This window comes from Salminus brasiliensis, chromosome 8 (genome assembly GCF_030463535.1).
Source record: "Salminus brasiliensis chromosome 8, fSalBra1.hap2, whole genome shotgun sequence".
In the NCBI taxonomy this organism is placed as follows: Eukaryota; Metazoa; Chordata; class Actinopteri; order Characiformes; family Bryconidae; genus Salminus; species Salminus brasiliensis.
The window spans coordinates 13,780,607-13,797,463 of record NC_132885.1 but is presented as its reverse complement, the minus strand read 5'-3'; the positions used below and the strand labels follow the sequence as shown (position 1 = coordinate 13,797,463).

At 40.8% G+C, this 16,857-nt stretch overlaps 1 protein-coding gene across 1 annotated transcript; it reads right to left on the bottom strand.

Moving 5' to 3' along the window:
- Positions 1-4,554: 4,554 nt before the first annotated feature.
- Positions 4,555-15,882, bottom strand: actr3 (actin related protein 3). The gene is made up of 12 exons (XM_072685700.1): positions 15,685-15,882; positions 11,665-11,720; positions 10,227-10,351; positions 9,960-10,070; positions 9,781-9,876; positions 9,574-9,681; positions 8,958-9,101; positions 8,128-8,301; positions 7,922-8,014; positions 5,851-5,976; positions 5,667-5,750; positions 4,555-5,553 (listed from the first exon to the last, which is right to left on the bottom strand). Exons 1-12 carry the CDS (start codon positions 15,726-15,728, stop codon positions 5,458-5,460), a joined length of 1,257 nt encoding a protein of 418 aa, XP_072541801.1. The 5' UTR covers positions 15,729-15,882; the 3' UTR covers positions 4,555-5,457.
- Positions 15,883-16,857: the final 975 nt, after the last annotated feature.

The following is a 16,857-nucleotide window of genomic DNA, read 5'->3' as shown; positions in this document are numbered from 1 at the left end:
CCAGGCAGAGGGAAGTTAACTACAAAAATGGTGAAGTGCAAAACATGCTACAGCTTGGTGTTAAGATTATTTTAAATGGTAGTATTCAGCATGATGCCTGCTGGATCATAGAATAATACTTTGTTCTAGGATGCTTTTCTTTTGGAAAATCAGCCCATGTCAGTTTTGAGGCTGTGAAGGACCAAGGTACCATGTATTTAAAACAATGGTGATTCCTATATGGTTCACATGTAGGTACAGATGTATAGACCTTTAACTTGAAGCTGGTCTTCTGCACTGAAACCAGGTTTCATTATAAAACCCAATTTATCTCATAGTCAAAGCAAAGCTCTGTTTCACTGTCAAACCTCTAATAGACTTCATGTACACTATACACGTGCAGAGGCCAATCTTGTGCAACTTTTCATTCCTACACTTTTTTTTCCCCCAGATTGCGAGATTAATATTCGCAAGATCACCTGCTGTAAAACTGTACCGTTTGAAACCTTGGAATGCCTGACACCTAAACAAGTGCTGCAGCTTGCTGAATGATGGACTCAATTAGCCGGTTCGGACTGCTGGTGCTAAAAGATTGATGAGACATTTCACAAAGCCTGGGTGCAGCAGCCACTGTTGAGCTAACTGGGAAATCTTGCTTTTTGAAACGTCTTCCTGGGCTGAGTGCTGTTGCGCTTCGAAGTAAATAAAAGAAATAAATATGAAGACATGGCAGCGATAACCACAGCAATAGACATGTCTCTGTGAGGAATGGTGACTGCAGTACTGGGGATTGACTTTTCTCTAAACAATCACAGAACTGTTAGTTATCTCATCCTGGTGTTTTTACACTAGAGTGTACTTCATATACAGGATTGTCTTGCTGTGTTATGGAATTAACTGTTCTTATGAATAATTTTAGGCTTCTAGGGGAAAACGTTTTTTAATAAGACATTGTGTGTGTTGTGTAAATGACAGATGAGTCAGTGCACCTGTGGCTCTCTTTTTTCATGTGAATTGGGCTTGGGCTTTTGTGAACTGGACTTTCATTTGGGAAGGACTTCACTGTTAAGATGGAACTTTCTAAACTCTGAAATAAGAGTTTGGAGTGATAGTGGGACCTCTGGTGGCCAGTAAAGGCAGCACAGGATTAAATGATGACTGAATGCTGGGTGTGTTTTAAATCCATCATTAGTATTAAAAGGGTGGCCAGTGAGTTATTTGAGTGAGAACATTGTAATGCAGTGCAGAACCTGGTTCTACAGTTATCTGTCATACTAGTGTGGGGGGGGACTCAATCTCCAATTCCCTTTTTAAGGAGTACATGTGAACAGTGGCCCAGTCCAGATCAGGAATGAGATGAAAGGTAAAGGTGCACATATTTGCCACTGTACTATGTACAGCGAAATGTGTCCTCCGCATTTAACTCATCTGTGGTAGTGAACACACACACACACACACCCAGAGAGATGGGCAGCCAACTCCAGCTCCAGTAGAGAGGGTAAAGGGCCTTGCTCAAGGGCCCAACAGTGGCAGCTTGCCGAGCCCAGGAATCAAACCCACAACCCTGTTATCAATAGCCCGGCGCTCTAACCACTGAGCCATCACTGCCCCATATTCATATATATGTATATAGATATACACTATATTTGCAAAAGTATTTACTCACCCATCCAAATCATTGAATTCAGGTGTTCCAATCAATCAATTCCATGGCCACAGGTGTATAAAACCAATCACCTAGGCATGCAGACTGCTTCTACAAACATTTGTGAAAGAATGGGCTGCTCTCAGGAGCTCAGTAAATTCCAGTGTGGTATCGTGATAGGATGCCACCTGTGCAACAAGTCCAGTCATAAAATGTCCTCGCTACTGAATATTCCACAGTCAACTGTCAGTGGTATTATAACAAAGTGGAATGGAATAGGAATGACAGCAACTTGTGGTCAGCCACATAAAATGAGAGAGGGGGGTCTGTGGATGTGGAGGCACATCGTGCGCAGAGGTCGCCAATTTTCTGCAGAGTGAATTGCTACAGACCTACAAATGTCAAGTGGCCTTCAGATTAGCTGAAGAACAGTGGGTAGAGAGCTTCATGAAATGGGTTTCCATGGCTGAGCAGCTGAATCCAAGTCTTACATCACCAAGCGCAATGGAAGGTGTTGAATGCAGTGGTGTAAAGCAGGCTGCCACTGGACTCTAGAGCAATCGGATGGGTGAGTCTGGGTTTGCCAGTTGCCAGGAGAACGGTACTTTATAAAATTTGGTGGAGGGGGGATTATGGTGTGGGGTTGTTTTTTGGGAGTTGGGTTCGGCTGATAGAACCCAATAGAACATCTTTGGGATGAACTGCGACCCAGGCCTTTTCATCCAACATCCGTGTCTGTCCTCACAAATGCGCTTCTGGAAGAATGGTCAAAAATTCCCATAAACACTCTCCTAAACCTGTTGGAAAGCCTTCCCAGAATTGAAGCTGTTCTAGATGCAAAGTGTGGCCTGACATCATATTAAACCCTATGGATTAGGAATGGGATGTCACTCATTAAGGTGCTACAAATGATTCTGGAACATTTTAGGTCCCATTAAAAAAAATTAAAGTTCTTTCAAGAGAGTATGTTTGTACCTTTCATAGATTTTACCCATTAAACACTAGGTCATTATTCAGTTATTTATCATAATGCTGAAATTATTTATTTGTTAACCGTTTGGTTTAGTGCATGTTGGGAAGTCCCACAGGGTTCTGTTTTGGGGCCTATCAAATGGATGTTAATCATGACATAGTATGAAATAATTATAAGAGTGACTGCAGCGTGGGCTTACATATGGGATTTTGAGGGTTAAAGAAGTCAATACAGAGGTTCTTCACCAATGCAGACCGTCATGTCTTCTGTTTAACAGACATGTTGGAATGCTGGAACACTTTGACTGGGCAGCAAAGTCAGTGAACCTCAATCCCAATTCTTAATCTAAAACAGCAGGTGACTTATAGTGGTACAGAAAATGCCTAATTGCAGTTTTGGGTTAATTTTTGTGCACTCTTACAGATAAAGGTGCTTCAAAAGGGTTTTTTGAGTGATGGAAAAAAACACATTTGGTTTCATATACCCTACATTTGGTCTGTAATTCAGATCCTTCAAATTGGTAAAGATCAGGTGAATATTAAATCAGGCGAAAGTTCAAAAGGTTTGTCTTACTCACATGCACAATATTGCCAAAAGTATTCACTCGCCTGCCTTTACACACATGAACTTGAGTGACATCCCATTCTTAATGTAATACTATGATGTCGGACCACCCTTTGTAGCTATAACAGCTTTAACTTTTCTGGGAAGGCTTTCCACAAGATTTAGGAGATTGTTTATGGGAATGTTTGACCATTCTTCCAGAAGTGCATTTCTGAGGTCAGACACTGATGTTAGACGAGAAGGCCTGGCTCGCAGTTTCTGCTCTAATTCATCCCAAAGGTGTTCTATAAGGTCGAGGTCAGGACTCTGCAGGCCAGTCAAGTTCTTCTACACCAAACTCACTCATTCATGTCTTTATGGACATTGCTCTCCCCAAATTGTTCCTGCAAAATTCAGAGCATGAAATAGCACAACATCTCTTGGTATGCTGAAGCATTAAGAGTTCCTTTCACTGGAACTAAGGGGCCAAACCCAAAAAACAACCCCACATCATAATCCCCCCTCCACTAAACTTTACACTTGACACAAAGCAATCAGACAAGTACCGTTCTCCTTGTCAACCGCCAAACCCAGACAGGTCCATCAGATTGCCAGACAGAACAGTGTGATTAGTCACTTTAGAGAACACAACCCCACTGCTCTAGATTCCAGTGGCAGCGTGCTTTACACCACTGCATCCGATGCTTTGCATTGTGCTTGGTGATGTAAGGCTTGGATGCAGCTGCTTGGCCATGGAAAGCCATTCCATGAAGCTCTTTATGCACCGTTCCTGAGCTAATCTGAAGGCCACATGAAGTTTGGAGGTCTGTAGCAATCGACTCAGCAGAAAGGTGGTGACCTCTGCGCACAATGCACCTCAGCATCCACAGACCCCTCTGTCATTTCATGTGACCTAACACTTTGTGGCTGAGTTGCTGTCGTTCCCAATCGCTTTGTTTTAATACCATGGACAGTTGACTGTGGAATATTTAGTAACGAGGAAATTTCACGACTGGACTTGTTGCAGAGGTGGCATCCTATCACAATACCACGCTGGAATTCACTGAGCTCCTGAGGGCGACCAATTTATTCACAGATGTTTGTAGAAGCAGTCTGCATGCCTATAGTGTACTTTAGTGTACTGCAGGCACTACAGTGTACTTCACAAAAATATAGCATTGCCAAAAAAACGTTTTGAGAGTGCAGTACTAGCAGCATCTACCATGATTATTCTGCTTCTACAGGTCAAGGAAAAAACCTATACTTTCCAAAAACATTGTGCAGCACTAAAAGGGACAGTTTGCTACAACTCTGCACCAATCTAAAAGCTTATTAAAGTGAATGGAGATTTCAGACAGCAGCTCATCCCTAGTGTAATAAGGGAACGAAATGACCAAGTAATAAAGACAAACAATTGTGTAGAAACCATTTTAAGCCTTTATTGGAATGTTTCAGGCGTTTCATTTACAAATCCAAACCTGCTGTAATTCGATGTTCAATAAAAAAAAAAAAAAGCCACCAAGTTAGCAATACTGGTCTGATAGTCATTCCCGTTCAAGCTTATCATAGTCCTATTACTGATGAGACGCTTTTCCTGTTTATTATTAAGGAACATGGAGATATGATTTCGATTGAAGGTAAAAGCAGTCGCATTTTTAAACTAATTTGATGAAAAGGCAAAAAAAATCAAATACATAAAGGTAATAGAGATTTTCGTTTTAAACTTGAGAGCACAAAAATAGTTGATGAAGTCATTATGCTTTGTCTGGTTTGAATTTGTGTGTTTGGCCCAGAATTGGGCACAAGGCATCAAAAATGAACATCGGGGGAGAGGACTGGCATGGTTAACTTCTTTTAGTATCTATCTGCAGTCATCAGTTGTCTCTCTCATCCATCTTCCATCACCCCCTACACATGCTTTTAACATGAGTAATGCCAGTCTTCTGCATGATCACCAACATGAATGTCTATACTACTGTTTCCAAACTCACTCGCCATTTTTAGACTCCCACGTATTACTGAGCAGAGACGCAGAGAAGAGCTGGAGTCATTTTGGTCTATTAACCACATTTCCCCTTGTACCGGGAATAACAACCAAAAAAAAAAAAAAAAAAACCCAAAAAGAAATACAAATAAACAAACCATTCATCATCTGGATCCAGCAGACAGGTTTGGTGTTAACCGAAATGAGCTCTCTCTCTCTCTCTCCAGTTGCCCGCTCCATTTCCCCAACCCTACCCCAAGCCCACCCCCAACTCCTGTGTTAATGTATGCGTGTGTGAGAGATAATGTGGACTTTCCTAAGGTCAGTAGACTCTTAGGACATGACCCCAAACACAGGGTTGTGACGACAGATGCTGGGGCCGATCTCTTCATAATCCTTCTTGGTGTGGCACACCTGGTAGAACTCAGGCTGGAATGGTAGCAGAAAGAGGGAGGGGGGCACAAACAGGGGGTTGTTATTAACGTAAATAGAAACAACACCAGAGAAAATTATGTTTGGTTAAGGAATGGAATTTAACTCACTGTTGAGGCCAGCATGGATCCTCCAAACCACACAGCATAGCGCTGCATGTGGTGAGTAATGACCTGCACATCAATGGGCTTGGGCTGCAGAAGAAGCGCAAAACAGACACATTTTGAGATGCATGTTAGAGCACTCTTCAGCTCCTAATTGGCTAGATGCTGATGTTTGAATTCTCGTTCAAACCTTTAATTTCCCTCCGCTGAGCTCCTCGCTGAGTTTCAGACGAGCATCAACGGTTCTCTTCAGATCCCTCTGCAGACGCCGGCCGAAATCGCGGAACATGGTAGACCCTCCAGAAAGAACTATGTTCTGCAAAGAGGACACAGAGGGACCAGACACACAAAAATGAATCTAGTTGTCAGAGGTGGGAACAAAGTCATTGAGTGTCAGGGAAGAGAGTAAAGTCCCAAATCAAGACATGGAAGTCTCATGATGGGTGACAAGTTTGAAGTACTGAGCTAGTTTACACGTTCCTAACATGTTAAATATTCAGATCATACGTGGCTATAGAACAGGTTTAGCTGGATTCCATGTGCTTTTGTAAAAAATCCATCAACACATGCTGTGTTTACTCATCACTTCTACTAATCTGCTGTAAACAATGTTTCCTCACCTGTTTCCTACCAGTGTGTCCAATGTGGTCAAATATCTTAAACCATTTTTAAAAACAATCAAGGCATCATTTGCATCAGCAGAAAATTATCCGATCACTCACTGGTCAGCACTTGGCAAACACATGTCTGCTTACATAATTGTGTGTTGAATACGGTCCATAAACATCTCTTACCACCTGTAGTTTAATGTTGTTTAAGTGATTCGACTGTAATCCGATCTCAATGCATCTTGGGTCCATTTACATCTGGCATTCCATGCATTCAAGCAAAACCTCAATTTGGTGAAGACTGCATAGCTCATCAAATTGAATGCACTTCTGCAACTAGATGTTTATTTAAATCCAGAAATACAAAGCATGGCAGTTGAATCTGCTAGCATTGCAGCCTAGAAAGCCCTGGCTATAGTCTTGCAATCCAGACTTCTAGAAGGTTTAGTGGCCCTGTGTGGGCACAAGAACAGGGGCATTTGACTGACGTGCATGACCAGCCATAAACTGTTCAGCAAGACCTGTATGACCGTCAAAACGATGCTGCAAAACATAAGTATAACAATATCGGGTTTACCCACAAAACTCTTACATAACTTGTGTGGGCTGCCTTAAAATTCACAACCTTAATTCAACAAGTATTGCTATAGGGAGCTGGTAACAACTTGGTACAGGTGACTACTTGCATGCATTCAATTACTTTAAGCTGCATCTATTGCTGACACAGACGCAATGAGTGCAAATTGAAAAACAGCTTGTCTAGTCCCAGTAGAGAAGTAGTGCCCATAGAATAAGACTATCTGGAGCAGACAAACATCAACTTATTGGCACCATGTCTAATAGCAGGCCTGGGCTAGTGAGTCAAGCTGTAGAGCAGTGGAACTGTGTTCTATGGAATGATGGTGCTTCTTTTGATACATTTAGGAGGAGCTGGGAATTTGGGGAGGAGGAGAATTGATGAGCATCCAAGATTCTGACCAGACTAATGTTCTTTTTTTTTAATAGCCTTGAGAGGAAAAAACTAAAAACAAACAAACAAACAAACAACGAATGACCAGCTGTCCCAATACCTTTGTCCATATGGTGTGTGTGTTGGAAATCTCAAACTAACTTGCTTTGGGCTTATGACAAATCTCATTTCATAAGGATAAAGTCACCAGTATTCCAAACATGTTCAGCTGTCCGAAGATGTTGCATTGGGAGCAGTTCAAAAGGTGTGGTGGCATGTCATGTGACTCAAGAGCACATGCTAGCTTTCATAGTTCTAGTAGTGTGTGGGAATTCTATATGACTAAATTGGGGAGGAAGTAAGATACCAAACAGCATAGTCCAATTTATATAGAGCAGTGGTTTTTCAGGAATGGTAGTGTTGCTAATCAGCCAATGAACAATCCTTTCATGACGTGGTTGGAGTTGTAGATTAAGCATGCAGGGCATAGCATATTCCATCATCGGTTCTGGAAACCACAGGCCTAAAGGGACAAAACTGTCTCTTTCCTTCACTTTTTTTATCATTTCATCATTTCCTTTAAGTCAAGAAACTGAATGAAGCCTCTAAATTAAAATTTGGGAAAGATTCGACAACGAGCAGTTCCAGGACTGTCTGCAGCAAAGTCCGCATATGTGCAAAGCAAAAGAGACTATGCACATTACCTTATAGAGAGGACGGCGCACGTCAATGGGACAGTTCTGAATAACCTCATCCACCACTTCTGAGATTGGCTGAGTGAAGTCCGGATTGGCAAACTGTCAGAAATACAGACATGCAGACAAAACGTCAGGCTACCAAGCTCCCGTTTCATGTAGATCAGACTTCCTATTAATACTGCCTGTTTGTCAGTGTTGCAGTGGCAGCAGACCTCAGGGTGGAAGAAAATCTCTGGGCCAAGGAAGCGCTCATATCCAACATCGATGGTGAATTCTTTCTTGCTGATGGCGTTGATGCCGGTGTACTGCTTTATCCATTTGGAGCCATCTGTGTCGTACTTATTGAACTCCTTCACCAGGTCAGGACACACATAACTGAAACGCTCCTACAGAGAGAACACACACATTGTGAGTTCAGGATTTTAAGTATTATTTGTTTTATAGATAAACCTTCAAAGTCCATTTTCTCTTGTGCACGCTACAGAAAGACCATGTCAAAACGAGCAGCTTATCAGAAAGACTGGAAGCCTGTGGCAACTTCTTCATTATGCTAAACTGTGCAAAACCAAGTTCAGCCTAGTTAAGCTTTAACACGGTGTTCCAAATGTGCCAAAAAAAGGAAACAACACATACCTACATAAATTCTGGACAGACATGTGCCTGTATACAGAGTAGAATTTATCCTAAGATATCGTAAGAGCTCATAAAGTACCTGTGCCTTTAAAAATTATCCAAATTAGACTGAATGATATTCAAAACACTTCAAAGGATATGGAAACTTCCTCAAAATTCAGACGATTTCTAACTTGACTAAACTACCAACCTCAAAAGACTAAAGAGGTCAATAAATATGATCAAGATGTAACTGTAAATGAATTCAGAATATATATATATTTTATAGGTTTTTGGATTCTAATCAGTATAATACAATGTATGTTCTGTTAAGAGGTCAAACAGAAGCTGCTATTTTTAAAAGGAAGGAAAACATTCCTTCGTAACTCAAGCTCAAAGTATAGTGACTCACAAAAAAAAACCCACAAACCTTGACAGCCTTAGCGGTCTCGAGAGACTGTTCAGGTGGAATGCCCACTTCTCTCTCCCTCAACAGCTGCTGTGTGAAGTAGGTAATGTCTCTCCCCGCAATAGGGATGTGCTTTATACAGCTGCCAATAACATAGCCTTCCGCCTAAAAGACAAAAATAATAACATTGAAAAGTGATTAAATAATCCAAGATCAACAACAAAAAAACCTAACTAACTATATTTTGCTTTTAAACAATCCGGGTGCATCAGGAACGGATATGGAAGAGCAGCAGTGTTTTCAGCATCTTTGTGCATATTTTACAAATCATCCGAGCCACTTGGACTCTTCAGCTATGAGCAAAGCACTTTTATCAAATGGTATGTCGCAGAGAGAGGGTGAAAATTACCATAGCCTTATTAACTCCCTAAATCTTTGTTTTAATAGGAAAGAGTAATGAAATATTACATTACATATTTAACATTACTTTGCACGCAATTCAAATGTTAAATTATTCAATTATTCCTCTGTAGTTCTCCATCAACTCCCTTTGTTCTGGCATAGCAACCAGTGACCTCGAAACACCAGCTGTGAAATCACCAGACAAAAGCATTTAAATAAATAGTACAGCACTTACCACAGGGATGACATGGGTGACTCCATCTCCGCTGTCAATGACCGTACCAGTCAGAGTCCTCTCTCCAACCTGCCTAGAGGTCCAGGATGCTGCTAGAGCCAAGACTGCCTAAAAAAACAGACACACAGACAGCACACCACTGTAAACACACCATGGCCAGAGTAAGTAATCTGTATCTGTTACTACACCAAAACCATTTGTGTGTACCTGCACAGCGATGTACAAGCCTGGTACGTTGAAAGACTCGAACATGATCTCTGCCGTGTATTCACGGTTCTCAGGTGTGTTCAGAGGTGGCTCAGTCTGTAGGACGATCATAAAAATCCTCGTCATCAGTACACACAGATATCCAAACACATGAGAGACTTCGGTGGTTCGCTACTCACCAGTAGGAAGTAATGGTCCTCAGGCTCCGCCCTCAGATACTTAAAGATGACCTGCTCCATGAACCTCTCCATTAGATCCCAGTCCTCTACGATACCGTGCCTAATCGGCCACTTCACGCAGAAACGAGAGATGGGTTATGACTCCACTGAGCTTTGAGTTAAGTATATGACACACTGCTTGTGTTAAGAGCAGCAGTTGTTCTGTATGTAGTTACTCTTTTTTTTATGTAGTAAATGTGGATTTGTGTGAAACCGCAGGATAATCACCTTGGTGGCATAAGTGGGCTTATCAATAGCCTCATCACCAATGAAGAAGTCAAGGTCATCCACACCCTTCATCATTCTCCTCTGGGCTTGATCACCCACCTTAGCTGACTCTTTGATGGCAATGCCTGTGTAACAGCAAGAAAATGTTCAGTGTAAATAAAATTACCAAACCAAAACAAACATATCAGAACATAGAGCAACAGAGACACCTTCCTTCAACAAACAATACAGCTCAAATACATCCCGCAAATGTACAAAGGAATAAAACAAACAGATAATAAAAGGCATTCATTAACAATCAGACAGATCGATATGGCCGCCAAATCAGTCACTCCTGTGACCAAAGTAAGAATATACAGTTTTTAGTGGGAAAACAATACACACTATATGGACAAAAGTATTGGCCCACACCTCTTAATCACTGAATTCAAGGTTTCATTCAGTCCCATTGCATCACAGGTGTATAAAAACCAAGCCATGAAGTCAGCTATTGCAGACATTAGTCTCCAGCATGGTACTGTGATAGGATACCACTGATTCAACAAGTCACTTTCTGAAATTTCTTCCCTCCTAGATAATCCAGCATCAGCTGTGAGTGGTATTAGAAACCACAGTAACCACATGAAGTTACAGAGCGGTTTCACTGAGTGCTGAGGCACATAGTACATAAACATTCCCCAATGAATGCTCTACTGACTCAATAACTACAGATTTCCAAACCTGCTGTTAAAGCTAGAAAAACTCTTTATTAATATCTATGGATTTAGAATGAGATGTCCCCATAACGTTTGTCCATATAAGGTACATGTACACAGTATTCTCCATGAATGACGTAGCCTTCCAATGACTAATACCTGGCTAAAAGGAGAAAAACATGGCTAAATTTATTAGTGTGAACAAAGTTCCCATTCATATGTAATGATTTTGTAAGCAGTTCTCTCACCAATCCCAAGTCTGTTCTGGATGTGTAATATAAAACTAGGGTGCATTTGAACATGCATTTTGCCATAAATTAATATTTTTGCTATAAGATTGCCAAATTTGATCAAACTGCTGTCAAAAACTAAAAGTATGTTTTATTTTTTTTTTCATTCAAGATTTGCTGAGCTACACTTTACTAAACACACCTAATTAAGCTTCTCATGATTAAAACATGCAGTCAGTCAGTGTTCAAGTACAGATGGCATTCGGAATATGCTCAGAAAACCATATTGGTTATTTATAACAATACCACAGTCCTGGGTGTTTTTGGGTCAGTGATCATTTACTTCAATTTCACATCAATGGTGAAGTGAAAATGACAGTGATGGAAGATCTGAAGTGCATCATGAAGGCAGCGGTCATTTTCCAGCACCCACCTTCATATAAACCTATTTTAGTATCATGTAATATTTTGTGTTCCCTGGGATGGTAAGATGTTTCAGATGGATGTACTCACATGAGGGGACGATGAACTGAGGCTCTGTGTTTCCTGCATATCCGAGTTTAGTATACCTGAAACACAGAAAGACAAAACAAGACAGTGCCGTGAGCTGAGCGTTTCACACACACACACACGTCATACTATAACTGCTTAATGCTAGCCGTTCCTCTGGCGTCAGCGGGAGTGAGGTAGGTGTTAACGCTCAAGGCCACTGTTCACTAAGATCAATATAATTAATACTTTTACTCAGTTTAACTGCCATTAATTCAAACATGGAAATCTAGAACAGATTTACTTCTGGTAAAAATGACAAGCCAGAACCACTTAAGAGGTTTAACATCTGGGGACTGTTGACAGTTTCCAATCATCTAGGGAAAATGAGTGTCCCAACAAAAGGCTTACATAATACAGAATAATCTCCAGTGTAAAACTGTCTGTGTAAAAGCAATATTCTGATATTGTTGTATTATAAATGCATAAATTAAATCCACTAATTACAATTGTGTTTTTCAATACTTAAAAATGTGGCATGTATATGTTACACATACATTTAAAAAAAAGGAGGTAAAATAAAACATATGAAACATTTTAATTATTAAACACATTCCCAACTTTGTGTTTCATTTAATGCTCATCAAATATGAAGAATGAATACCAGTTTCTAAATGCATTTTACTGATCACAATGACAAGACACTGATAGCAGGGGGGCAAGCTCTGTATGGCTGATAACTTTTTTTCCACATTTTCCACACAAACCAAAGCCAACATTATACTGACCACACACTGACCTCAAGTTTCACAACGCTACAAACAAATACTCATCTGCGATGCTCTATTCATACCACACAGCAAGATGACGTTCCATCATTGCCTAAGGACCCATCTTTGTTGTCTTGAACTTGGCCAATCACAGTGAGCAGGTTCTTTAGCGTCAAACAGTACACGCCCTAGCCCAACCAAGAGCTGCTGAACCATTATCATCACCTCTGTGCTGCAGTGAGAATCCCAAAAGATATTTTTATCAACAGAACCTTTCATGAACTTCATGAACCAGAGCATCCACTTGTAAATTCTACCACCCCAGATAATAGTTCACTATGTGGAGGATGTCAGTAAAATGCATACAGGTTAAAATACTGTATGAACATTTTACCTCGGTTACAATTAATAACCGATAACCTAAGCTGCACAAGCGTCTCAGCTGGCTCTGCGTTTTAGTTCTCCTTCCATGTCTGAAAGGGCAGGGTTACTTGACTACACTCCCATGCGGTAGTAGGTTTTTAAGGGGACAGTACATGAATACAGAGTGGGGAAATTACTAACAGAATTAATAAATACATTTAAAAATGTAAATAATCAATATTTGCAAGATTACACTGATGAAAGATATTGAATGTCAGTTTCAATTAACTGCCCAGTCCTACTACTAATAGTGAGAAAGGTGAATATGGTCAAAATAATTCCTCAATAAATAATTTCTGATATTTTTTTTATTTGGAAAATATACAATAAATATAGAAATATTCATTTAAATAAAAAAAAAAAAAAAATAAAAAATAAAAAAAAAAAATATATATATAAAAATACCTAATACCTCTTCTTTAGGCTCTGTTATAAAACACACTTGCAATCAGTGCTTGAGCACGTTTGGGAACGACACTAATAGCTCCAGTATGAATGTGGGCCTGTGTAAATAGGTACGCTTTAGCTGTGATAACAGACTAGCCTGAGCCTACAACAACCAGCCACACCTGACAAGCTGTAACGCCCCTCAGAGAAAGGCAGCCTTGGTGATTTCCTGGTCCATCTTAAGAGAACATGCTTTAAGCAAATGATACGAGAAGTAGATTTTCCTCTGCCGTCGTAACGCATTTGCATCCAAAAGGCCGAACTACAGAGCGCAGGAAGTACGTTCAGGTCACCACAGCTTGCTTCAGATCAGACCTGCACCAAATCTAATACACAAACCTAATGCATAAACCCCACATCTGTGAACCGTTTACTGCCAGAACGAAACTCAAGCATACTGTAGCTCTCAGAACAGAAGTTGCAGAGGGAGGCTGAAGCTGCCTCACCATAATGAGGATTTGGTGCTGGTTAAATTACTCCATTGCGTTATGAGTTATAAAAAGCTGTGGTAAAGACCCAGAAGAGAAGTACAGGTCAAAGAGAGGATGTGAGGCTTTCGCGCATGTCACACACACGCTAAAGAAACAGCCTACTCTTCCCCATCCATGCTCTGAACAGATGCTTGTAATGGCTCAAAGCGAAGGGGGAGGAGGGAAAGGTATGCAGTGAGGAATGTTCAAGTCTCTACACGTTGACACTTCAGAGGGAACAGCCTCTACCACGTACAAGTTCAGCGTACAGTGCATACGTACCCATAACTATAGATGGAGAAAACGGCCCAAAAATGTTTTTACATTAACTTGCACTGAAAATACATTGTGAAGAACCCGTTTTTTTGGAGGACAGCAAAGACATACTGTTGGTTACTGCTATAACAGTATAATAATGCAGCAAATGATCAATAATAATAATAATAATAATAATAATAATAATAATGTAAGACAGTAAGCAGTGTATTAGTACTGAGTGCCACTGATGTATAATAAGGCTGTATAAGCTCTGTGTTAATGCTCAGTCAGTATACATCCTTCGATATGACAGGGCTACACACACTGTTTATTTAGTGCTGAGTATAATAAGGCTGTATATACACAAACATACAAACATACATACGCACACTATACAGACAAAAGTATTTGGACACCTGCTCATTCATTGTTTCTTCCAAATCCAATCAAAGAGTGTAACTGTCTCTACTGTCTAGGGAAGGCTTTCTCCTTGGAGCACTGCTGTGAGGGGTTGACACGAGCGTCAGTGAGGTCAGGGGGCGTTGGATGATCACCACCCAGCCTCACCTCATCCCCAACTCATCCCAAAAGCCCTGGATGGAGCACCATCACTCCAGAGAACACAGTTCCACTGCCCCACAGAGAGTCCTACCCTAGTGGCAATGCTTCTCTGTGTGTACTACACAAGCTGTGCGTGCATTTGCACATCTGTGTCAGCAATGGCTGGACTTTTAGTGTATATATGGGTTGTACTGTTTGATAATGAGGCAGTATAGGCTGTGAGTTAGTGCTGAGTAATACGGCTGAGCAGGATAACATGGCTGTACTTACTGGTGATGAGTATAATCTGCCTGTAAGGGCTGAGGTGGAACATAAAGCCAGGCATGCTGTCTGTTAGCACAAGTATGATACACAACGATTAAATAATAAAATAAGGCCGTCCATGCTGTGTTTAATAGCAGTGTAGAACTGGGTTTGTTCACTACAGTGATGTTGAGGAGGCGAGCAGCCCAAACCCAGCTGCAGTTTCAGAAACATTAGCTACACAGCTGGGCTACGAGCACAGCCACAAACCCGACTCTCTAACCACGGCCTAAACACCCTGCGATGCCGCAGGTCTGAATAAAACACAGCTAACATTACTAAATTCCCGTCCAAACGTCAAACACGACCATATATGGAGCAAAAAGCGAGAAGCAGGAAGCGGCTCTGACTGTCAGTAAAATTAGGAAGTTGAACTGCGCATGCGCACCAGCAGAATGAGTTTTGCAGAATTCATTAGCAATTAACGTTTTTTAAGAGCATCCTGACATCCCAAGCTGGATAACGTACGCGGTGTGCTCACTATCGCAGTCCTTAAACATATGTGCATGCCCAAAATGAGCTGGACCGAGGCATTTCTGAAAGGTAGCTAGCTACACAGCTCGCCAGTGAAAGCCAAATCTGGGCTTCATAGCCCTGCACACAGCCACCACCCAAAGCCAGGGCTCCACAAACAGGCTACAATCAGATCACTTCTGCCGCCGTCTCGAACCAAAACGTAAAGTGAGCTGTATGTGTGAAAGAAAAGCACGCATAAGCAACGTATATTTGCGGGTTTCTACACTGAAATGTCTAAGAGAGCAGATCCACACAGCCCAGAGCTGCCACTGTGGAAACGGGTGGAAAACACTCACCCTGTGCCGCAATCCACAACGCACGCCGGCAACCTCCCAGCCATTTCTCCTCTCTGTGTTGTTTTTGTCGCTGATAATGAAGCTTTCTGCCTCCAGAAGAGCAGCAAAGTGTGGTCAGTGGCGAATCTAAAGGCGGAACCCTTAAGTTTTCAGCCACTTCCGCACTCGGTCGGCACTCAGCGGAGAGAAAATGGCCGTCGCCGGTGAGGAGGGGCAGGAGGGGGAGGGAGGGGGGGGGGGGAGAGAGACGGAGCACTGGCGCATGCGCACTGAGGCCTGCAGGCAGCGGGGACGGTGGATGTGGGTGTTCATACTTTATTAAACTCAGTGTCGAAGAAATCAGCTAACAGAGCAATTAATCTTATTTTCCATGATATTCTAAACACTATTAATACCATTGTTGGAACAGCAAACTAAAGATTTAACAGCCAACTGTGAAATGAGCCTGCTGAATCATATTAGAGAAACATACTCCTTATGTATCATCCAACCATTTGACCATTAAATATGTTTATCACCGTCTTCATAGATATATGCTCACATATGTTATATTGTATGCAGTAATGAGTAATTGAGTAATGACAAGAAGTTGTTTCCTGCTTTTTTATGTTCAAAAGAATACATAATTTTTTTTTTTTTTTATTGTAAAAAAGGAAAAAGTTTACTTTATTTTTTTTTACTTCAACTTATATTATTATACTTTATTTATTTTGTATATATTTTTTATTTTTATTATTAATTTCTTTTTTGTTATCTTTATCTATTGGTGAAGGGAGGGACAGCAAAGTAAGAATTTCATTGTACAGCGTAACTGTCTGTTTCGGCTGTGCATATGACAATAAAACTCTTGAATCTTGAATCTTGAATATAATAGGCTACCAAGCCACATTCAGTTATTAAAAAACACTCGTCGTCATTCAATGTTCTTTATTTTAAAGGATGTAGAAATCATTTATCTCTATGCCACAAAATATAAGGGACAAACATCGGCCCTAATTAGTGAAGTCTTGGAAAAAAAAAAAAAATAATAATAATAATAATCGAGTACAGCCCTCGATTTTATTTATTTATCTATTTATTTTATTGTTATTAAGTATTATTTTTGTTTTCTTCAGAACTGAGATGGCAACCTTAGCTTAAGATGAATCGTGGGAGGGGAGATGAATTATGGAT

Excerpts from the sequence above, each read along its gene's own strand:
- actr3 (XM_072685700.1), bottom strand. The coding sequence starts at position 15,728 with ATGGCTGGGAGGTTGCCGGCGTGCGTTGTGGATTGCGGCACAGG. Across the intron at positions 9,877-9,959 it reads AGGACCATTACTTCCTACTG|ACTGAGCCACCTCTGAACAC; the intron begins GTGAGTAGCGAA and ends ATCGTCCTACAG. Across the intron at positions 8,015-8,127 it reads AGATTTTCTTCCACCCTGAG|TTTGCCAATCCGGACTTCAC; the intron begins GTCTGCTGCCAC and ends TATTTCTGACAG.